The sequence below is a fragment of the Podarcis bocagei genome (assembly GCF_964188305.1).
Source record: "Podarcis bocagei genome assembly, chromosome: 5".
Classification (NCBI taxonomy): domain Eukaryota; kingdom Metazoa; phylum Chordata; class Lepidosauria; order Squamata; family Lacertidae; genus Podarcis; species Podarcis bocagei.
Window position 1 is genome coordinate 80,848,549 of NC_138129.1, and position 23,107 is coordinate 80,871,655.

General features: G+C 42.6%; 1 protein-coding gene and 1 long non-coding RNA gene across 5 annotated transcripts in view; one reads left to right on the forward strand and one right to left on the reverse strand.

Moving 5' to 3' along the window:
* The window catches only part of COL11A1 (collagen type XI alpha 1 chain), a 261,102-nt gene that overhangs the window by 61,477 nt on the left and 176,518 nt on the right, over positions 1 to 23,107 (reverse strand). For all 4 annotated transcript variants that reach the window (XM_081194925.1, XM_081194923.1, XM_081194924.1 and 1 more), the window contains 8 exons: positions 22,169 to 22,222; positions 19,242 to 19,295; positions 16,821 to 16,874; positions 12,120 to 12,227; positions 11,065 to 11,154; positions 9,990 to 10,043; positions 5,394 to 5,501; positions 688 to 795 (listed from right to left, as the gene is read on the reverse strand). In XM_081194925.1, coding sequence (XP_081051051.1) covers positions 688 to 795; positions 5,394 to 5,501; positions 9,990 to 10,043; positions 11,065 to 11,154; positions 12,120 to 12,227; positions 16,821 to 16,874; positions 19,242 to 19,295; positions 22,169 to 22,222 — 630 coding nt within the window. The remainder of the gene's footprint in view (positions 1 to 687; positions 796 to 5,393; positions 5,502 to 9,989; positions 10,044 to 11,064; positions 11,155 to 12,119; positions 12,228 to 16,820; positions 16,875 to 19,241; positions 19,296 to 22,168; positions 22,223 to 23,107) is intronic.
* On the forward strand, positions 3,412 to 10,057 carry LOC308587438. Its single transcript, XR_014008382.1, has 3 exons — positions 3,412 to 3,498; positions 5,384 to 5,494; positions 9,977 to 10,057. It is a non-coding gene; the product is annotated as an uncharacterized lncRNA (long non-coding RNA).

Consider the following 23,107-nt stretch of genomic DNA (forward strand, 5'->3'; position numbering starts at 1 on the left):
ATAATGCTTCCTCCTAAACATTTGCTTCCACCCTGTAATTCTCATAATTCTTTCAAACTATTGGAAACTCATGAAACCCATGAAAGTGTTTTTGCCTGATTGAAGAGAGTCGCACCCCAAGTTCCCTGTGTTGCATTATTTCTGACACCTGCTGCTCATGGGTCAAATTTGACATTTAAGTAAATAAATGTTTGCCCCAGCTCCCATATGTTGATCTTCTCTAGTGGCTCATAATCACAAATAGTACGTATTCCAAGAGAGCAAAACTGTCATCACCGTTGCTTCTAACACAGCACTTCAATATTAGACAATATCACAGTGATTGCTCTTGTTGATGGGTCACCCCCTTCTTATCTTGTATACATTTGGATCCTGCATAGAAAGGTGACACACCTATTTCTCCAACTTCTATTGCATGACCCTAACTTCTTGCCCCACTGCTTATGACTCCGCTCTCTCTCTCTTTCTCTGCATCTCTCTATATTGGCCAACTGAAGATAACACTTCATGCTTCTGATGAAGAGGATACTAGTCTACAAAAGATGATGGCACAATAAATCTGTTATTCAAGTGCCTCAAGATTCTTTCTTGAGTGATCCCACATAAAGCAAGCAAAGAAATAGCTCTTGGAGTTTTGAAAACTAGCCAATCACCGGACAATCATCACTGCAGTTAACAGCAACTGACCTTGTCACCATCTTCTCCAGGAGAACCAGCTGGACCGGCAGGGCCGGGAAGGCCTACAGGCCCTTGTACTCCATCACGTCCGGCTGGGCCTTGGGGACCTTTTTCACCCTGTTTTCAGTGCCAAAACATTATTCAAACTATGACTGGTGAATAATTGAGAGTGCAGAATATTGAACTCACATTTCACTATTTACAAGTGTCAGACTGGTCCAGTGCATGGTTAAAGCTTGTCACAGCTAGGAACCTTTGGAGGGGCCCTAAGCAATTTATTATCTCTCAAAACCATCTCTGTAATGTTGTGGTCATCTGTGGAGGTCTTGCTTTGGGAGGGCCTTCTCTCCGAAGGACCTTCTCTGCTATCTGAAGTGGACAGGTAGTGACTTGAGGGAAAGCGAATTTTGGGTTGTCATTCTCCACCTTTGGAATACCTTCTCAGAGATGCTCTCCATGCACAAATTCTGATGTCATTTCAAGGCAAGATGAAGAGCTTTTTATTCCACTGGGCTTTATCTGTAAGCTACAATTCTGGGGTGTTGCCTACCATGTGGCTCTGCACAAGTGTATGACCTATGTTTCTGATCCATACCCTGTGTTTTCATTCATTACTACCAGACAGCCGTATGTTAATTATATACCTTAGTCAATATTATTTTCTTTCACAAACTACTTTATAAAGCAATTCATAGGTAATGATTTCACAACCCAGTATTTGGGCTTCGTTTTGTTTTAAAAAAAGGTTGAGGTCCTCCTGTATCACCCCTCTTGTCTCCATTTACACCTTTTCTCTGTTTATCCCACATAACTGTTGTCTGCTTATGAGTAACACCCTAGTCTTTTGTCACTCTCACTTCCATGCCTTCAACAGTCCTGCTTCCTCTATCTACTCATCAATCCATTATCCTACTCTCCTTTGAGTGTTTTGCAAAGGCTAGAATGCAATTGATATCTGTGATTTTCATTTTGGCAACTGACACCAAGTGTTGATAGCTGCAAAACAAGCTTTCCAAAGGGTTATCTCTCTCCCTCTCCCCTTCCTTCCATCACACACCTTGTTGCACAATTAAACCTAGCAGACGGAGAGCTGTGTGAGAAACACATCTGCTCGGCACTTTGTGCATGAAGAAACTTGATGTGTAATATCTTGGTACAACAGTGAGTCCCCCCATCCACCCAAACGTACGAAATCAGCTGCTCATTCGCAAAGCAGAAACAATGTACAATTGATCCCAGTCGCCTATGACTTTAATTCACAAACTAGGCACATCTCTCATTTACTTGCACCTGAATCTCACTACACCAACCTCCACTTCCTATTTGCCATCTCTGACCTCTCTCTCTGCAAAGTAAAAACCTCTGAGCAATGCTATATGGTGATACCTGTAGCATCAGAACAATCTCATTAAAGGAAAAAAGAAATACTATAAAATTTATCCATTGCTTTTTGGCACATGGATGCCCAAAGCAGGTAACATAAAAGCTTTGAGGTTTTTCTTTACAAACAAGTGGTATATAATTTTTATGAAATAAAATACACACCTAAAATATTTAAAAACAGAAAACGCAAACAGCCAAACAGTAATAAAAACGGCATCAAATAGAGGAGTGAAGAAACAAAAGAATAAATCTCAGTTGACAGGACCACAGAAATAAAAAGGTCTTTTTTGGACCAAAATGACATCAGAATAAACAAATGGATAGTGTGTTTTAGAGGTGGAATACCACAAATGAAAGGTAAAAGGGAAAGGTAAAGGACCCCTGGATGGTTAAGTCCAATCAAAGGTGACTATGGGGTTGCAGCGCTCATCTCATTTCAGGCTGAGGGAGGCGACGTTTGTCCACAGACAGCATTCTGGGTCATGTGGCCAGCATGACTAAACTGCTTCTGGTGCAACAGGACACCGTGACAGAAACCAGAGCGCATGGAAACACCATTTACCTTTCCACTTCAGCAGTACCTATTTATCTACTTGCACTGGTGTGCTTTCAAACTGCTAGGTTGGCGGGAGCTGGGACAGGGCAACGGGCGCTCAATCTGTTGCAGGGATTCAAACCACCAACCTTCTGATAGGCAGGCCCAAGAGGCTCAGTGGTTTAGACCACAGTGCCACCCACGTCCCTTTTTCACAAATGAAAAGGCACCCTGTCAAGTCACTGCCCACTGCATCTCTAGAGATCTGAATGGATGAGCAGGACCACAGGGAAGAAGACTCTTCAGGTACTCTCAGCCCACATGTTGTAGGTTAGCACCAGTGTAATCAATCAATGTTGGAAATGGACCAGTGGTGTTGTTTTGAAACCAGAAATATATGCTTTGCACTGAAATTTCTGAATCGTTTCCAAAGGCAGTCCCAGGTACAATACACTGTAGCAGTCTAGGCTGCACCCGACTGTCTATGGCAGACAAAGCTGAACATGTGAGCTGCAAAGAGCAGAGTTTCAGGTCACTGATTGGCTACAGTGGGATTATCTCCAATTTTCTTCAGAGCTTGACTTCTGAAACCTTCTGAACACTATGTTCATGGGTTCATTTTGGTAGCTTCAAGGTCACAGCGTTCAATTTTTCTAAGAACCCAGCTCCAAGTGGCTCACTCAGTCACGATAAGGACTCATACATATAAATTACAAAATTCAGAATGGTACATTGCAAAGCAGCTTAAGTTGTTATAGTAACCATTGTCTGCATTTCAGAAATTTCAATACATTTTTATGATAAGTGCATGATAAATAACCGACAGAAAACAGAAATGAAAATACAGATAACATAACTTGCTGGAGACTCTGCAGACAGATAAATTAAATATACCGAAGCAGGTGAAGAAATGAAAAATCTCAGGAATACAGTCTTCTATGTTAATGAGTTATTTGTTGTCAATATCATGTAGTTAGCATAATGCCAATACTTATTTGGAGGCAGGGAACAATAGGATCATATAGGGAGGGAAAGTGGAGCTTAGAACACCGGCAAAATATCTATTGATAGGATTTTGTGAGAGATTAACGAAATCAATTTACAGCACAATTCTGTACATATATACTCAGACAGAAGACTCACTGGGTTTATTGGGACTCCCATGTAAATGCACATTGGACTACACAGCTTCAGTTTCATACTGAAGAATGGCGTACTAATATGGCAGATGTAGCCAGCATGGTGCCTTCCAGAAGTTGCTGCACTACAATTCCCACCATCCCTGACCTTTCACCATGTTGCTGGTAATCAATGGCATCATTTGCACATAATGCTAAGCCATGCTTTATTAAATCAGGGCTTAGCTTTCAGTGCAATCCCTGGCCCGTGGCTTAATTATACTTTCTTTACTGTCAACTAACCATGATCAAAAGCCATGGTTTGCTGTTGGCTTATGAAAATTGGTTTGTTTTAACTATGACTTGGTGTTATGTGCAACCCAGCACCCGCAATTAATAGCAGTTTGATTTGCCACGCTGCCACAGTTGCTTACCAAAATGCAAAGGCAATAAGGCAAGAGCAGCTGGAAAACGAACCCAACTATGGAGAAACAATCCATGGTTTGTTTGTTTGATTGTCTGTGGAGCAACTTGTGGTTTACTCACGGTTTAATGGTATGTGTGTACCAGGTCAATGCTGTGGACTGGAGGCAAGGAAGCACTTGATTCAAAGTTCTATGTTACATAGCGGGAGCTCTGTGCTGTTTTCAGCACCAGCCAGGCATTTCATTTCATATTGTAATTTTTAATTCCATTCTCGCACACTGCAAACCCAGTGGAATTATTGAACATTTTTTCCTTTGAACTATAGACCTCCTTGGCATACCATGGATGCACTTTTTGAAAATATCCTCAGTTTCAAAAGCTGATTGTCATTCAATGTAGCAGGAAAAACAGGACCCTCTTGCATTCACATAACTTGTTTGATGTGTCCTGCCCACAGGTTTCCTTTGCGACATCTGTCGGAGTTTTCCACGAGGACTAAAACTCTGCTTACTTTTGAACTCTGTGGTTTAATAATTCTTAGATAATATACAATATTTACCTCTTAGATATAATTAAGATACAGAGACACTGTCTATGACATGGCATTGAACCTGGGCCGGGGGAGATTCATATGAAGATGACAAAAGCTACTCCCCTATATCTGAGGAGCATTTCCATCTATGTATAGCAGGAATGGGGCATCAGTTTGCCCTTCTGATATTTCTGGACTCCAGCTCCCATCAGTCCCAGCTAGCATGGCCAGTGGCCAAGGATGATGGGAGTTGGGGGGGGTCTAACAACATCAGGAGGTCTGAAAGTTCCCACCCGTGATGTTTTCATTTAAAAGTTGCACTTGACTAGAAAGGTAGCAGAGAGCAGGAGTAGGTGACGATGAAATCTGATACGAAAATGGGAAATAAAGGCACACTTTGTAAAGCAGAGCATTAGGGCACTAAGGTTAAATCAAAGCTACGGCGTGACAAACTATTTTATCATCAGAGGCAGCCACTATTGTGTTCATGATGATCAGCTTTGTTTAACCCCTCTCCCTGGGCCTTAGGGCTTGATAAAGTGTGCCAAAAAATGTCATCGAGTTTAATTAAATTTCTGCAGTGCTCTATTGTAAATAGAGAGGGAGTATGCCAGGCACATATGCAATAGAAAGGTATTGGAGTGTGAAGAGCTAACATTATTGGATATGAAAAGTAATAATTTCTGTAATATTACTTCTCTCTTTCTTTAGAATTACTCACCGGAGCTCCCTTTTCTCCTGCTGGCCCAGGAGGACCCTGGGGACCGGGACGTCCAGGCAAACCAATTGGGCCAGCAGTACCTGCCGGACCACGTTCACCAGGTGAACCCTGCAATTAAAAGAAAAGACCACTGAACAAACTATTTAATAACCAGCAACACTGCACAATTTAGGACAAAGACTGCTAAAAGATTGGCAAGTGCCCTAATTCTTCTAGTGAGATGTCCCCCACATCTCTGCTTTAAAAGACAGGTGGAGAACCTCCAGCCCATTCCAGTGGGCCCAATTTGGTCCATAACATTGTGTCTCCCAAGCCTTGGCTACCTGCCCCATACCTGAAGTTATACAACATGAGGGCAGGTAAAGCTGTGGGTGCAGAGGAACAATGGGGAGTCTTAAAATGTCCTCCTGGTTGTTCTTCCACAAGCAGGGCTTGCATTCATTCAATGCCTTTAAATCTGGCACCAAATGCAAGCCTGGTCCCACTTGGAAGCTCCTTGTCCAAGTCTTGCCATTGCCTGGGAAAAGCAGGGTTTGCATTCATCACTGAATTAAATTCAGTGGCAAACGCAAGCTCTGCTAGGACAGCCTGCTCTAGGATCGGGTCCAGGAAGTGCCAGAAAGCAGTGGAGTCTGGGCTCACTCCAGCATTGCTTTTTCTCCATTGGAAATCATGCTTTCTGGCTCAGATTCAGGGACGGTATTTCACCATATCTCTTAAGATTTGCCTCTGAGTATATATTAGATGGGGAGTCAAAGTCACACCTGATTCCTGAATTGATGTCATTCTATGGTTGCAAAGATTTATCACATTCATATTTAAAAGTTTTAGGTATACAACTGAAAGAGCTAACAGCCAAAATACACACGGCACTTTTGCTGCTGTAATTGCCCTGCTCTCTGGTTTCCCTGCCTCTGCTCCCTGGTTTCAGTGGCTGGAACACAGGAAACTGTTTTCTGTTGAGTCAGCTCATTGACCCATCCGGCTCAGTACCATCTCCATGTGGGTCTCTATACCTTCAAAGAGGAGTCTACCTTGGCTTTACCCAGAGATGCTAGGGACCTGGGACTTTTTGTAGGCAGATCATGTGCTCAACCACTGAGCTACACCCCTTCTCCAGGGGTCTATATTTAGTGAGTTTAATGAGTTAAGACACCCTACTAAAACACATGGGGCTTCTGAGGCAGTTGAAGTCTCTACACCTGGAGAAAAACAGGTGTGAATGTCTGGAGAAACTACCCATAATTCAGCGTTGCATATAGTTTGGCCCTCAGGTGGAATGTAATATGTGAAGGAGTCTTTAGCGTAAGGGGGGGGGGGACTAATCTTCAGATGTTGTTAGTTTACTGCTCCCATCATAGATGATGGGAGCTATAATCCAACATTTGGAGTGTTATGTGTCCTGACCCCTGCTTATGTCGACCAAGCCAATGTTATTATGAAATTTGCCAGACACAAAATGTGAAATTCGCTTAACTGACTAAAAAAAAAAAGTTGTTGACTTCTATGTTGATGTCCATGGACTCAGCTGCATTAGTCAAAAAACAGTGTTTTGAATGCAACATCAGACGGCACTGGAGAGCAAAAAAATAATATTTCTAAGCGATTTTCCACAGTGCTTTTTATCTTTTGTTATAACAATTTAATTTCTGACTTATTTATAGAGTTTTTCTCCCCTGTGCGTAGATACACCCTATTTGTGGGTAACACAAACTTGGTGATGCTTCTAACAAGTTCCAAACATACTTGTATTCAAAAGACTTTTCTTTTTGTGTTTGGGCTCTTTGAATTTAAAATGCTCTTTTTGTCTGAGAGAAGCTTGTTCTAAAACACACATAATGAAAAAGGATGTTTGTTTGTTTGTTTGCTTGCTTGCTTGCCCCTGTGCTCTCTTTTTCCCCTGACCCAGCTGATCACATGCCTGAAATACCCAAGTCAGAATGGCAGGGGATGAGGGCTGGCCTTAAATATTCACACGGCATGACTGAGAAGCATAGAAAAGGATTAATGCTGCTTTGCTTTGATTACGATTCCCAGGGAGTGAGAATTAAATTTCATGGCAATTAGAATCTTACCCCACAGAGGGGAGCTGGTTTGTTTTCACAAGTTGGTTGAGAAATGAATATACATGTGCAAGACTTCAAAATCAAACAGAAGTATCCCCCCAATGGAAATTAAAAATAAAACCAATGATGTAGTGGTCTTACAGCATCCTCTCTCCCCTGTCTGTATTTTACTGAGGTTTACTGGGAACTGACAGCTAAGCTACATGATCAAGAAACTCACAGTCGGACACTTGACTATTCAGGTGTCTAAACAGGAAATACCTACATAGGAGGAATGGGGCCATGAGGCCCTGCCCTCAATATCCCCATGCACACAAGTCAATCCCTCTCTGTTCCTGGCCTTCCCATGCTGAGTGAGGAATGTCTGAAGGGACTTCTCTCTGCCCACATTCAGTTGAACATGAGTTGATCCATCCACAAAATTGGGAACGCAACTGCTCAGAAGCTTCTACTCATCTTCCAACTAAACAGAGCAGGAGTTCCCTTCCAGCCTTTCTCTACTCTCACAACCAGCAAGGCTGGAAGATCATTTACTGGCAAGGCAGGGCAGACCATGTGTGGCCCAGTGCTCACTATAAGGGTTGCTATTTTTTCTTCAGGCATGATGCCTGAAGAGAGGAGCTTGTGCCCCACCGGAATGTGTACAAGTAGAAATCACAAAGGAAGGCTAGCTTACATATCTTCACCCTCATGTTCCAGAAAGTTGTTTTTATGTCGGACAGAACACACACACATGGGACCTCCAGCTCCTGTTAAAAGTGGTACAGTCCAGTATGACCTGCATCACATTATCCTATTGTTTGCGTGTTGAGGTCCCCAAGTCACCCCAATAACTCACACATCAGACGTAATTTTTGTTTAAGGTTTTTGGCATAATTTTGGCCACAACTTTATTTAAATATATAACTGTGAGTGGTTGCTTAGGCATTGGTTCTGACTATCTGTCCCCCCCCCCCCCCCCGTCCAGGGACAGAACTGACTTCCGGATTCCAGCGGAAGCCAGTCAGGGAAAACAATATTGGGGAGAAATGATGCTGAGCACCAGACCCTCACCTCTCCCCGCATGCTCCCAGAGGCTTGCGCGGCCCAAGCCCAATGCCAGGGACTTGGATGAAAGCATGGCAAGCCTCTGGATTCCTTTAATGGAATTCCCTTGCAACACCAGCATTGGAGGGGTAGGCACTTACCCCTCCACCAACCAATTTTTTAACCAATGCCTAACCGCAAACCTTACAAGTTGTGACGATTTGCTACACAGTAGGCAAAAACCAGATGGCTCCAGCCAATCAGCCAAATGGACAAAATTCCTACAAGGCCCCTGCCCCCAAAGCAGGTGACCCCATGACAGGCATAGCAAGGTCAAGTGCAAAATCCCCAGTTCAGGGAGGGTGGGCGGGTGATCCAGTGCACACAGCAAAAGAGAACGCCCAAAGCTGCGTGCCCAATATTTAAAACTTTGAGTCCAACCCACAAATTGGCAACATCAAAAACTCCCCAGAAACACAAGTACCCAATCACAGCCCATGGCAAACCAACAGATCTGCCCAGCAACAGTGGGGTGACCTGCTAGACCGCACCACAACGCGTGCTCTCTATTAAGGAGAACACGCTTTGTGTCACTCTGCTTTTACTCTCATTGTACTGGGAAAGGAGGGAGAAAATGTCTACTGTACTCTACTCTGATGTAGCAATTTCACACCACACCTCTCTAATATTGGAGGAAACCCAGCTCTTTACCGCAGACCAGAAGATTTGGTACAACTTTGATGTACAACAGCTTTTCCTGGTTTCCTGCCCTTCAGACTTTCTGGGCAGGAATAAAGGTGCGTATGAGAGAGAAGCACCAACGTCTGCAATGACGGCAGAACCACTAGATCAATGTTGAAGTGTATTATCATGAAAGTAATATCACATGTCATAAGGTTGTCATGAGCACAATGATTTTCAGCATGCAACTGGTGTAGGATTCTGATCCAGACTGGGAGCATGTTCCAGATCAGGACCCCCTCAGCTGCTTTTTCTTGAAAACAAAAGTCGACAATTTAAGAACACTCCTAATCTGGATCGGGGCCCTGCGCCAGTTTCTTGCTTTCCCTCTGTGTGTGCACCTGTGTTTTAAAAGAGTGAGTAACGTAACTTATAGTTTGAGCCAAACTTCTATGTATTTCAGAACGAAAGGAAGGCTGGACAGAATTTCACAGCAGTCTTTCAGTACAGTAGGCTCTTCATTTTCCTGCCACTAGAGGCTTCTTATCTCTCCCCCCACCCCTTTATAATTTCTAATAAAACAAGAAAACAAGAAAATACCATTTGTCTCCTGCTGATAACAGCAGGTTTCAGATGGGCCAATATGTTTGTGTTGATAGTTCCTTCTGTTTGTCGACTCATAATTACTAGGGAATGGCTATTGACAGAACTGAATGACATTCATTTAGATACTGTTCACAAGAGCACATACACATAAATAAAAAAGGAAGTCATTTTTTCATACTAATATTTTTTTCATTGTCCTTCAAGCAATTCTACTTACAATGGGACCCGGTGGACCTTGTGGACCTTCTCCTCCTTTCAGACCAGCTCCACCCTACCAAAAGAAGGCATTATTTGTCATTATTACCATCGTCACTATTTGAAGAGTGACACACAGCATTTCAAGGTGTTTTATTTCATCTGTTCTATCTACAGAACATGAATAGTCTATGGGCTATTTACTGCAGAACCCTTTGTTTGTTCCACTTTATGGCAAAAGAAAGAAAGAAAGAAAGAAAGAAAGAAAGAAAGAAAGAAAGAAAGAAAGAAAGAGAGAGAGAGAAAGGAGGAGCGATGTTTACTCCCAGGAAAGTGTATACTGGACTGCAGGCCTCCTATGATTAAACCCTAGAGCAGCTTAAAGTAAAATAAAAATAGATCACTCTTCCTCTCTCCTCTAAAAGTCAAAATCTTTTTTTCTAAGCTTTTAACAAAATATACATTGATTAAAAAATTTCTGACTCTTACCACTTCTGACAAGCACTTAACCACTAACCAAGCCTTTAAGACAGGCGTCCTCAAACTTGGTCCTCCATATGTTTTTAGCCTACAACTCCCATGATCCCCAGCTAGCAAGACCAGTGGTCAGAAATGATGGGAATTGTAGTCTCAAAACATCTGGAGTGCCAAGTTTGAGGAAGCCTTCTTTAAGAGCTAAGCAGTCAGTATATTGTAAATTGGTGTTTAGGACCTATTGAGCCTGAGATGTTGGATCTTCCCTGGCAAATCAAGTCAGGAGACACCACCTCCTGATTAACCATATCATCATCGTCTCCTCCCCATCAACGAGGAGGACAGGACAGGAAATGGCACCTCAAGAAACTGACAGAGAGCAATGCCTGAAGACACAATTAGTGCTGTACATTTAATAGACATTCATAAATTGATTTTTAAATGTCAGAAGATAATCTGTACTGTACTTTTTATATATTTTTTTTTAAAAAAACCCTTTAGCACTCTGTGTGGACATTGTTCTCTTAACAGTTAATATAACAATGTGCAGACACCAGAAGTAACTCCTACTGAAGATTTAACCCCATGCAAATAGCGTTAGGAACACATCCTTAATACTGCACCTGAGCTCCTGGCAGGCCTCTTTCACCTGGGAAACCACGGAGTCCTGGAGGTCCATCTTTTCCAGAGATGCCTTGAGGACCTGGATCACCCTAAGGAAACAGATCAAAAACAAATTGCAGGCAGTTCAGCCATGATTTCTCACATATGCTGGATTTTAATGGCAATGAGATTCTGCATCCACTCACATGGCAAATTCTGAAAATCCTGCCAAATTTAAAAGAGCTGATGTTCTTTTTTTTACTAACCAATAAAGATCTGAGACGTGAACCTATGCTAAGGCATTGACTTTTATGAGTAAACTCTCTTCCTGAACTCGTTTATCATTGTTCTTTTGATCAAAGAAGCAGTTACACAAGTTTTCATCTCAGCCATAATCAATCCAATGCCAGCTTACTTTTTACGTGAGGTTCGGCACTCCTAAGCACACAGTCTCAATCTTCAGTGCACCCATGCAGCTTCATTAACTGCACTTGCCACTGTTGGACATTTCAGACCATTACAATGTAGACCCATTTGGATGCTAGGGAGCATCATTCTTCCAGTGTTGAAGGCCATTCCCTGCACTAATTCCCACTGCCAGGGCTACTGCACTGCAGATCTACTATGAAACTAATGAAACTTAAGCTTCATGGCCCCTAATCCAAGAGAGCCCCCAGAAGCTATTTTCGTCTGCTTTGCTTAAATCTCAGGGGTCTAGTAGACCTAATCTGAGTCGCATTGATTTGAGTCAAATTGATATATTTTATTGTTGCATATATTTCCATCCCAGAGTTTGAGAGTCAGTAGCACAGACATTGTGATGGTATGGTGATCTGTCATGGAACAACCCCATTGAAGAAGACTACAGTGGCTAGCTAGACCTCATTGCTGGCTGCCAAGGGGTTCCCAGAATGTAGGTCCGCCACTACCCACCACTCAACAAAGTTAGATCTGAAGTAACAAATCCCTTGTGTATCTCTGAAGCTGTGGCAAACTGCCCATTCAGATCACCACACAAGAAAATGTTAGTGTGTTTCCATGCATCCAACAGAAGTGCACATGCCAACACTGATACCTTAGCACCTTCTTTCCCAGCAGCCCCTGGAAGACCTTGTTCACCTGGTGGGCCTGGAGGACCAGGATGACCTCTCTCACCTATTGGGCCAGTCTCGCCAGTGGGGCCCTAAGAAACCAAAGGAACAGCATTAATTATCCCATGCCACTGACATATTCCTTGACCTCCACTTCCAAGAGGAATACAGATAACCAATTTTCTTGTCATGGTCAAATGGCCTTCAGCATTTAAGATCTCCAAACACAGTTGTACCGCGATAGCATCCTACTCCCAAAATGGTCAGGACGTGGTAGTGCTATGATGGGATAGGGGAGAAATGAGATTCAATGGTGAGTCTTCCTAATTTGCACCTTCTGAAACAATGCACAAACCAAAACGCAGCCAACATTTGAAATTTTGCAATGCAGTTCTCCGGCCAATTAATGTGTACAAAATGCATATATCAGTGGCCAAAAATGTGCATATAGTTCCCTATATAGTTCCCTGCACTTCCACCAAGCATTTTAAAGGGGCTTTCAGCCACATGGCACTGAAGTTACTAGTTTTGAAATGCTGCTTTTGGAAAGGAAAAGGCAACCCTTGGACCATCTGTTATCAAGTTTGTACCATGGGATTATTGTTATGTTTTAGGATTTTCACTTTAAAATCTGCATGAAAACAGGTATATTACACCAGTGAAATTAGCCAAAATGTATAAAATAAGTAATAAATGTTGGAAATGTAAAGAAAAAGAAGGATATTTTTATCACATGTGGTAGGAATGTAAGAAAGTGAAAAGCTTCTGGGAAAGGATATATAATGAGATGAAAAAGATGTTGAAATATACATTTATAAAAAAAACAACAACCCAGAAGCATTTCTACTTGGCATTGTAGGAGAGGCTATTAATAGACAGGATAATAAACTGTTTTAATATGCAATAATGGCAGCAAGAGTACTATTGGCACAGATATGGAAACAAGAAGAATTACTGATGAAAGAGGAATGGCAGACGAAATTAATGGACTATGCAGAATTAGACAAGATGACAGGAAGGATTCGAAACCTGCGGGATCAGAGATTCTCAGAGGACTGGAGTAAATATGTGAACTATTTGAAAAGCAATTGTAATCAACAGATTAGGCTAGTAGGATTGCAAGAAGTTTTGTAAGGAGGACTATGTGAAATATTGCAGAGGAAAGTATGAAGAGAATTATTAGTGAAGGACTATTAAAAGTAATAGTAAAATTAATGAAATGCAGATTAAGTGATAAAGATTGAAAAATCTTCAGATGTGGTTGACGGAAGTCCAAAACACCTAATAAGATAAGAAAATAAGTTGTATGCTTTTTGGAAATTTCATGTAAAAACTAATAAAAATATTTTTTAAAATGAAAGAAAGAAAACAGGTAAGTTGGACCAATTCCCAAAGGTACTGGCACAGAACAAAGATGGGCTGATCTGTCCATATCTAGCTGTGATTGCTGAATGGTAAGAATTTGAGGAGAGATGGTCTTTAGCGCTGTGGCACCTTTCCTGCTCACTGGAAACTCCACATCCCAGTTTCTGCCATTCTTCATGTGACGGTGAGCGGTCTACACCCTTCCTTTCTGATGCACATGGCCCAAGTGTCCAGCAAATGTGGCCAATAGCATTGGCTTTGAGATACAAGAAAGGAGATTCTGACAAAACTCCAGGAAGAACTTTCTGACAGTAAGAGACAGTCAAACGGTCTCCCTCGGGAGATGGTGAAATGTCCTTCAGTGGAGGTTTCAAAGCAGAGGTTGGACGATCATCTTTCATGGATGCTTCTGTTGGGATTCCTGCATTGCAGGGGGGTGAACTAGATGACTCTTTGAACTCTACAAGGCTATGATTCTGTGTTGCCCTTGGTCCGGCAAGTTGGCAAACTGGTGTACAGTTACGAGGAAGTGTGTGGAGATATATTGTTTCTATTGTCTTGGGGTGGACCATAAAGAAGGCTGATCGCCGAAGAATTGATGCTTTTGAATTATGGTGCTGGAGGAGACTCTTGAGAGTCCCATGGACTGCAAGAAGATCAAACCTCTCCATTCTTAAGGAAATCAGCCCTGAGTGCTCACTGGAAGGTCAGATCGTGAAGCTGAGGCTCCAATACTTTGGCCACCTCATGAGAAGAGAAGGCTCCCTGGAAAAGACCCTGATGTTGGGAAAGATTGAGGGCACTAGGAGAAGGGGACGACAGAGGACAAGATGGTTGGACAGTGTTCTCGAAGCTACGAACATGAGTCTGACCAAACTGCGGGAGGCAGTGGAAGACAGGAGTGCCTGGCATGCTCTGGTCCATGGGGTCACGAAGAGTCGGACACGACTAAACGACTAAACAACAGCAACAAATTGTCTTGGGGTAATAGGAAGCCTAGCTAATTATGCAGGCTCTCTCTTATCTGGGAAGGACTCCATCAAGTAGCACTGCAAAACCCTGATTAATAGGCCTTGCTTGGATTCTGATGAGGCAATCCAAATTCAGCTCACTGCCCTCAGATATACATTTGGAAGCAAAGCAGAAACAAATGCCATTGATTCCAAAGTGTACTAAGCACTCTGTAAGACATTAGTTGAAAGGAAATTTAACGCCGTGTTTTGCCACTACACTTCCATTACTCCTATTTAAAGATAAAAATCAGAAACATCAACACAGAATGATAATGGTGTTCATGATACAAATTCATGTGGAAGCTCCTTCCAAGTTTGGCTGTACATGGTGCAATGCATATATTTTTTTCCTGGTGACAGAAAGCAACGGGCTATTTTTCTTTTTAAAAAGAAAGAAAATAAAACGCTAATACGATACAAATAAATTAAAAACCCTCGCAAAGAAAGCAAATGCACAATATGCCAGTCCTGAGATGGGATTTCAGTTACCTTTACTAACATTCAAAGGCAGCCTGGTCAGGCATTGGAAATTAAGCTTAGTCAATAAAAGCCGAGAAGGAGACACACAGTAATTCAGATAAAATGGGCACTCAGTAAGATGCCCGCTGTTTCACTTCACTGAAGTGTTGGAAGAAACACAACAAAAATGATTCATACGACTCCTGTAGTTAAACCAGAACAGAGAGAAATTCAGAGAGGTCTGGCTATCTAAAAGCTTTTCTTTAAGGGCTTGTTGCAATAGCACTTCTAGGCAAGAGACACTCTGTGATTCCTAAAAAAAATACTATGGGTTGGATCCAGAGTTCCCATAAGTTGAAGTAAGTTCATGGCACCCTTCTACAGAAGGAAGGGTGGAAGGTATTTTTTTTGGGGGGGGGAGAGATGGACATTTCTTCCTTTCCCCTGCAACTCTGGTCTGGAAGGTTTGGAGAAACTCTTGAACATCACATAAAGTAGCATGGTATGCTTCTGGAAAAAGGGCAAGTCAGGGTAAATTGACTCCCCATGGTCTTCCCTCCAGAGGGATCTACCACTAGATAGAATTGCCTTCCACAAATTAAAGATGCCCTTCCATTTGTAGAAGGACAAATCTGTCTCTGACCTCCTAAACTGAGCATGTATAGGTCTCCACAAACCTTCCATAATCTCTTGTAGGGTTGCTAACAATCCCGTGGTACGTTTTTAAACTTTTGCACTAATGTGAGCAGGGTTTTCCCATGATTTACAGATCCCACAGATTTCTTTTCAGGTGAATTTCTGATAAGCATGCAAACTTCATCTGTTTCAGGGGACTTGCTCCAAAGCAAGTCCACCCTGTCTCAGTCCCGACTCTTGAACCAGGACACATCATGGGATAGATCTGTGATTTACTGCAAGCACTGGGTTCAATCAATCACCTTCTCTGTCTCCCAGTTTGCTGCAAGTGATAAACATGCTTTATAACATGCTCCAAGGAGTGGCCACACAGATCTTACTGGGTAACTGTACATAAAATGGGATGTACAAAACAACATTGTGCAGAATAGAAGATGGCTGTCACCATTAATACATGGGGACAGCCATCTTCTCTATTATTATTATTATTATTATTATTATTATTATTATTATTATTATTAAAAAAATTATATCGTACTTCATTTATAGATCTCAGGGCAGCTCATGACATAAAAATACAAGATAAAAAACAGTTACTCAGGAAGTGACAGCACATCATGATGTGTGATAAAAAAGCATTTTTTATCCAGTGTGGCAGGTGCCACACTTTGAAGCTGCTCTTAGCAGCTTTATGCTGTTAAACAAAGAGAGAAAGAGAAAGAGAAAAAGACAAAGAAAGAAAGGAAGGGAGGGAGGGAGGGAGGGAGGGATGCCTTGGACCAGGCATAGGCAACCTTCAGCCCTCCAGATGTTTTGGACTACAATTCCCATCATCCCTGAGCACTGGTCCTGTTAGCTAGGGATCATGGGAGTTGTAGTCCAAAACATCTGGAGGGCCGAAGGTTGCCTATGCCTGCCTTGGACCATCTCATAAATAGCAGCTGCCATTTCTTACTTTAAAAAAACAACAGTAATTAAAAAAAAATCTGTGTATTTCCTCCCCGTTTAAAACTCCACATGGAACAGTGACAAAACAGACTTGCTTGGGGGCACATGTGGGCACGAGGCAAAAACAGTCTTGGTCTGAACATCCACCCCATTGGTAGACTGTGTCATGGGTCAGCTTGAAAGAGGTTGCTGTGCGACAGGCACGGCCAAACTAAAGGCTCCCTCCACATTTGGTAAAGCTAAAGTTAGGCAGAAACATCATACCTGAGGTCCAACCACGCCACCAGGACCCGGGGGGCCAGTCTTGCCTTGGAAACCCTAAGAAACAAAGCAGACAATGGTTACTAATACTGACACTTCTGCACATCACAAACGGCTTTTATCTGCTGAAGAGATGAGAAGCATGAAGCACGGTGTCAGGGGAATCGTCTTTCCCCCAAGAATAAAGACTGCCATTTCTGTTATTACTGCGCGCACTTGAATGTAAAATATTGAAGACTCTTTCAAAGATCTATCATTTCCAATCATTGCAAGCTTGGCTCCTCCGCTAGCGCGGTTCAAGGTGGCAGCATTCGCAGGTCGCACTTTCTGCAAAACTGATTAGGGGGCTATGATTGCATAAATGATATTGCTCAGATTCAGTTCAAATATATGTTGCAGACATCCGCACAGATGTGTTAAGAGCAGACAAGCAAGAACAGCTATACATAGATACACTTAAAATCAGACTGGGACCGACAGGTAGATGATGCCTTAAAGGCATGGAAGGAATACCAAATGGAGGTAGTAACTGAGATGAGAAATCAAGATGTTGATTTCCCCCCTCCTTTATAAAAGGGGACCAACAGCTTGTTTAACTGTTTTCTACGTACCCCAAGTAGGAATGAGAGGAATTATCTCAAGAAAAATTTCATTGGTCTAATCAAAGCCCTTCTTGTTCCACCCCACAAAATTCATTTGCATGTTTCACCAATGTAGGAACATCCAATTTGGCCTTGAAATTTTGCCGTGGGCAAAATCTAGCAGCACCTCTGAGATATTTGGTGCAAATGCAACTGCAGATAGCGCTGCAAGATGGATGCTCTCCTGCAGCAGAGTGGCGAGCCGCACATTTAAAAGAGCTCAGCAATGCTACAAAGTGATGGGTTATATATAAAAAGAGGGGGAAAGCACACAAAGACTCCCTAAGGCATGTTTGAAGGCACATTGAGTGTCTTGATGATCCTTTTAAGGAAACGTTTTTGCAAAAGAAGCCAACGGCCCCCTGAGAATTGCCGGGAGCCAGAGGATCCTCTGTGCTAATGCTCACTCAAAGCTGCTACTTCAGCAAAGCTGCACTGTGACCTTCCAAGAGCAGTCCCAGGCATTTAGCAGCCAACAAGGAATTGACATACCTCCACTGCTGGCAGGTACAGAGTGCAATCTGCACTGGAGACGCCATGGGCAGGAAAGGAGCTGTGTTGCTTTCCCTGAGCAATTGATCTTCCCCGATCCCTTTTTTGTTAAGTATAACAGTTTAATGGACACTGAAATGAGAATGCTTAAATGTGTATTGGTGAAAAGGTTTGACGTGGGGTTTTTCCATGGGGCTATATTAAAGCCAAGGAGAGCACTCTGAGTTCTTGCTGAGTTGTTAATTAACTGATCGTTGTTCTCTGGTACCTGTGAGTGTTGTAACCTTAGATCATATGTTGAAGGTATTGGGCTGCAAATCTCCATTTTAAAAGGGAGTGGCCATTGAGTCTTGTTCTCCCAAACTGCATGGAGCGAGGATGTAAATGAAGCTCTCCTGAAGGGAGACTAAACAGCCTAAGGCCAATGGAGGCTGGAACGGAAGCTGAGGAGAGAGAGAGATCTTTGCTTGTAGATCTATTTGGATTATTTCATATTTTGTAAGATGCTGAGCCTGTGCTGGACAGCACAAGTCATTGTATGGATATTTTGGTTGTATCTTTGATGCTTATATTTTGTTTTGAAGAGTTCTGCCAGTAAAAATTTGAATAATATTTTTATGGGCTGGGACGATGATTTTTTTCCAAAAGGAGCTAGTTCTTATGCTTCCAGTCACTTCAAACTGTGCAATATTAATCTCTGCAATATAAACTTTTGTTACATTGTGGGGAAAAGTGAAGGGGTGGGGGAAAGCAGCCTGGAGGAAGGATTAAGCATCTTCTGCACAACCTGCTCAGGTCTTCACTGGAAATCACAGCCGCCTCCTTGCTTTGCAGCAGGGCTGGATTAAGACCTTTAGAAGCCCTAAGCACTTAGAATATTTTGGTGCCACCATATATATCTAATTCAAAATAGATCATTGATCTATACTATTACCTCTGTTATTACTATTTTATTATATATGTGTGTATGTGTGTGACTATGTAATTTTCTCCTTTATCGTGGGAGCCTTTTTTTTTTTTAGGAACCTGGTTCAGCTGCACTATAGTAATAATAGCAATATGGTCCATGGTAAATCTGGCAATGGAAAATAACCACGGAGCCCCCTCTTCCCTGGATACCCTAAGTGTGTGCCTATTGTGCTTATCGGTTAATCCAGCCCTGCTTTGTAGCTGGGATTAGGATTCCAGGTTCATGTTGATTGCCAAGTGTCAAGTTCTATCCAAGAGGAATGAGCAGTTTGCTAAAAACAAAACAAAACACCATACTGAAGAAAACAGATAATGCACTTACAGTTTCACCCCTCTGCCCTGGGTGTCCGGGCAAGCCATCCTTCCCTGGTGGACCCTGCAATGGGAAACATAAGCAATCAAATTATAGCTCTGAGAAGCAGATGCTAACCAAGTCTAGCAATCCTTGTGATAGCTCTAATCCGACAAGCTGGCTTTCAAGCATCCCACCGTGAATGCCGGCTGAGTGGCCAACCATTATTAAGCTGACTGCTCATGGTCAGGGATGTTCAGTTAATATTTGCTGAATGGGAGTTAATGACTGGAAATCTCTCTCTCTTGTCTGCCTTTGGAAGGGAACACCCTTTAGCCAATGCAACAAACACAGGCACAGCGTCGTTGCATCTTGGATGGGAAGGCAGAGAGAGTGACTCAGAGAGCCAGAGGGGGTTTCTTGGGGTTGGAGTTTAGCTGGACTGGAAGCAGCTAGGGCAAGGGGCTGCATGGGGCCTGAGCAATTGCTTCCTTAAGGAATCTAATGCACATTCTGTGCCTTTGTGCGCTGCCAGCTGTGCAGGCCCATAGCTTCTAATGTGACCTACTTCTGTATCTGTAAATAAGTCAAACAGTAAAGAAGGTACCAGAAAAACCCTGGTGCCCTCTCATCCAAAAGAGACAAAATAGTACATTTCTGCTGCCTGCTCCTCATTAATTTATTACCTCTCCCCAATTGCACAACGATTTATCCTAAGGCAATCCAAATTCACAAGAATGCTGGTATCTTTGAAAATTGTACTTCGCTCAACCCCGATTTGATAGAAACTGTTTTAAAAATGAAAACTTGTGGAATTTATCAGCACGATAAGGGTGGGGGTCTGTGATATTAAAATATCCAAAACAAATGCAAAAGACACCCCAACATTATGCCAGGAACCAAGGGTGGTTGATGGCATCTGAACATGTTACACACCAGCATGCCATAATGGAACTCTGGCAATTCTTTCTTTCTTTGCAATAAAAATCTGTTTTAGGAGCTTTGGAAAGCATTTCTGCTTAATCTTTTTACTGACAGCCCCTTCTCCACTCCTACCCCCTAATTGCTCCCGCCACCCACCCACTTTGGTTCCATAGGGCAAACGCAGATTTTTGCTCTGTGATGTTGTGATGGACATATAGATCCCTAGAGTGGGAAGTAATAAAAGTGAAGCTGGGAAATTACGTCTCCATGTGACATTCTGTCAAGCAAGGATAATAAGAGCAAGGGATGCTGGATTTCAGGTTCAGTACATTCTGTACACCAGGACAAACCTGGTCACAAGCAAAGCTCAAACAAAGGCCGAAGGGTTGTATTAGGCAGAAACAAGCAGTGCAGCCATTGATTCCATTGGAGCTGATCAATTCCACTAAGGTAAATGGGGCCCTAAAACCTTTGAAAGCCTCTACATTATTCCAGGCTCGTGGATACTTCAGTTCCATTTATGAATGCAACATTTTAAAGACAATAACCCAGTTAGTGCATGTCGTACACTTGTTTTGGTAATAGTCTGCCAATAGCGGATATAACTTTCCCATTAACTTCAGCATTTTTCTTTCCTTTTGGGACTGGGATCCACGCAAGATGGAGAGAGACCTCTAGTGGCATCTGGTCATCCCTACAGAGAAAAACATTCTGCAGATACTAAAGCGGCTGCTACCTGGTTGGGATGATGACAAGTTTTCAATGGACGTCTTTACCCTGCAAACTGCCTTATTTAGAGTTTGCACAAAATTTTCAGCAGCAAACCAGGTGTGCACAATGAAGGCTACAAATTGCATTGTCAGGGTTATGTTACACAGAATGAGCAAAAACGCATTTCAGCTAAGGTTGCAGGAAAAGCAGGAGTCATATAGCACACTTTTTAATACACTGTAGCTACACAGAACAGAAACTCACCTTATATACGCTTCTGATTTTTTTATTTATTTATACAGCTTCAGTTGTTTGTTCCCAGACATGTCCTATCATTGTTATCAGATTTCCCAGCAAACACTTTTGCCTTTAATGTTTGTTTCATTGTAGCAGCAGGTTGATGGGAGCTACAGTACTTGCTAAACGGTTTTACCTACTTCATATGCAGTGGTACCTCGGGTTAAGAACTTAATTCGTTCCGGAGGTCCGTTCTTAACCTGAAACTGCTCTTAACCTGAAGCACCACTTTAGCTAATGGGGCCTCCTGCTGCCACTGCGCTGTCACCGCATGATTTCTGTTCTCATCCTGAAGCAAAGTTCTTAACCCGATGTACTATTTCTGGGTTAGCGGAGTCTGTAACCTGAAGCGTCTGTAACCCGAGGTACCACTGTACCAGGAAAAGCACTATTGAACTGCTCTGAGCTGATCTTTCTTGAGGAGCAACTGTGCACAAATAACACAAGCTGCAAACTTTGGAGAGGCAAGAACCTTTAAATTCAGTGGGGCATAGGGAACATTCCTAAGTCTCTCCACATGGCTTTATGGAGTGGCGGGGCTACTGCCATGTCTGCAGCCCTGGTGGGGTGGAAAGTGGATGAGGGGCAGCCGGGAGCTGGCACAGTGATCAGCTTCAAATTGGGCCAATGCTGTCATATGATAGCAGCTGGGACATCTTGGGATCCCTGCCCCCAAAAGCCTCTTTGGCAGATGGGAGAGAGAGCTCTGCGTCAGGTCTGGCAGCAGATAGAGAAGCCAACAAGGCTAGGTGGAGGGATGCCTCTACGCAATCCAACTGTCCAGCCTTGCACAAAGGGGGTTTAGATCGTTCTGCCATTCTGTGCAAGGATGCCCAGGGATCGTTATGTATCCATCTAGAAGAGAAGATATGTGAAAAACTGGCAACCTGGATACTGGAATTGGAATAAGGAATCTTCTGGCCATTGTTCTTCACAAACCCTTCTGATTGTGCTTAGCAACCAGTCTTTATTTCTGCATCCCATTTGCTGAATAAGCATTGCATTTATTTTGAGAAAATACTTACAGGAGGTCCCTTTGGTCCAGGAAATCCAACAGGCCCCTGGGGTCCTTGTGGGCCCTAAAATCGATCAGAAAAGCAAAAGCAAAACAAAAAAAAATGTTAGCAGCAGCAGCAGAGGTGGTATGGAAAGAGCACAAATATTTTGGAGAGAAATTTGTGATGCAACCAACCTGTGGGAAATGTTAAACTAATGCCTGCCCGTGGCTGTTGACAAGGTGGGGGCCGCAGTGAAAAATGTTTTTGTCTCCGCAAATATATTCCAACACACACCTAAACATCTGGGCAAAATTACTTGTATACAGATGAGACAGTGCAAGGCTTGTCTCGCTCTGTTTAGCATAGGATGTGTCGTTTCAGCACAATGCCAGTGGCCAAATTTCTGTAAGCAATTCCAGTTATTAATTTGGTTACAAAAATAAATATTACCTAGGATCAGCATTAGAGCACAATCCTATGTATGTCTGCTGAGAAGTGAGCCCTACTGAATGCCATGAGACTTAGGCAGTGTACACCATACATTCAAAGCACACACATACTGTACAAAATCCTGGGAGCTGTAGTGTGTTAAGGGTGCTGGCAACTGTACCTCTGTGAGCAACTGAACTACAGTTCCCATGATTCTTTTGGCAAAACCATGTCCTTTAAATAGGTATTTTATTATGTTTTTCTATATGTTGGAAGCCGTCCAGAGTGGGTGGGGCAATCCAGTCAGATGGGCGGGGTACAAATAACAAAATTATTATTATATGGTGTGTGTGTTCAGCCTTCCTCCCAAGTAATGTATTCTGTATCCAGGGTACTCCCACCACTGGTTTGGGAAGCAGTATATATACGAAGTTAGCCATAATCCGTATCTATGTTGTTGTTCCTTATGAAGTACTGTGCTTTGAGGCATTTTCTCAAAAACCAGCTTCCACCTGAATCGAGAAAAACCAACAAACC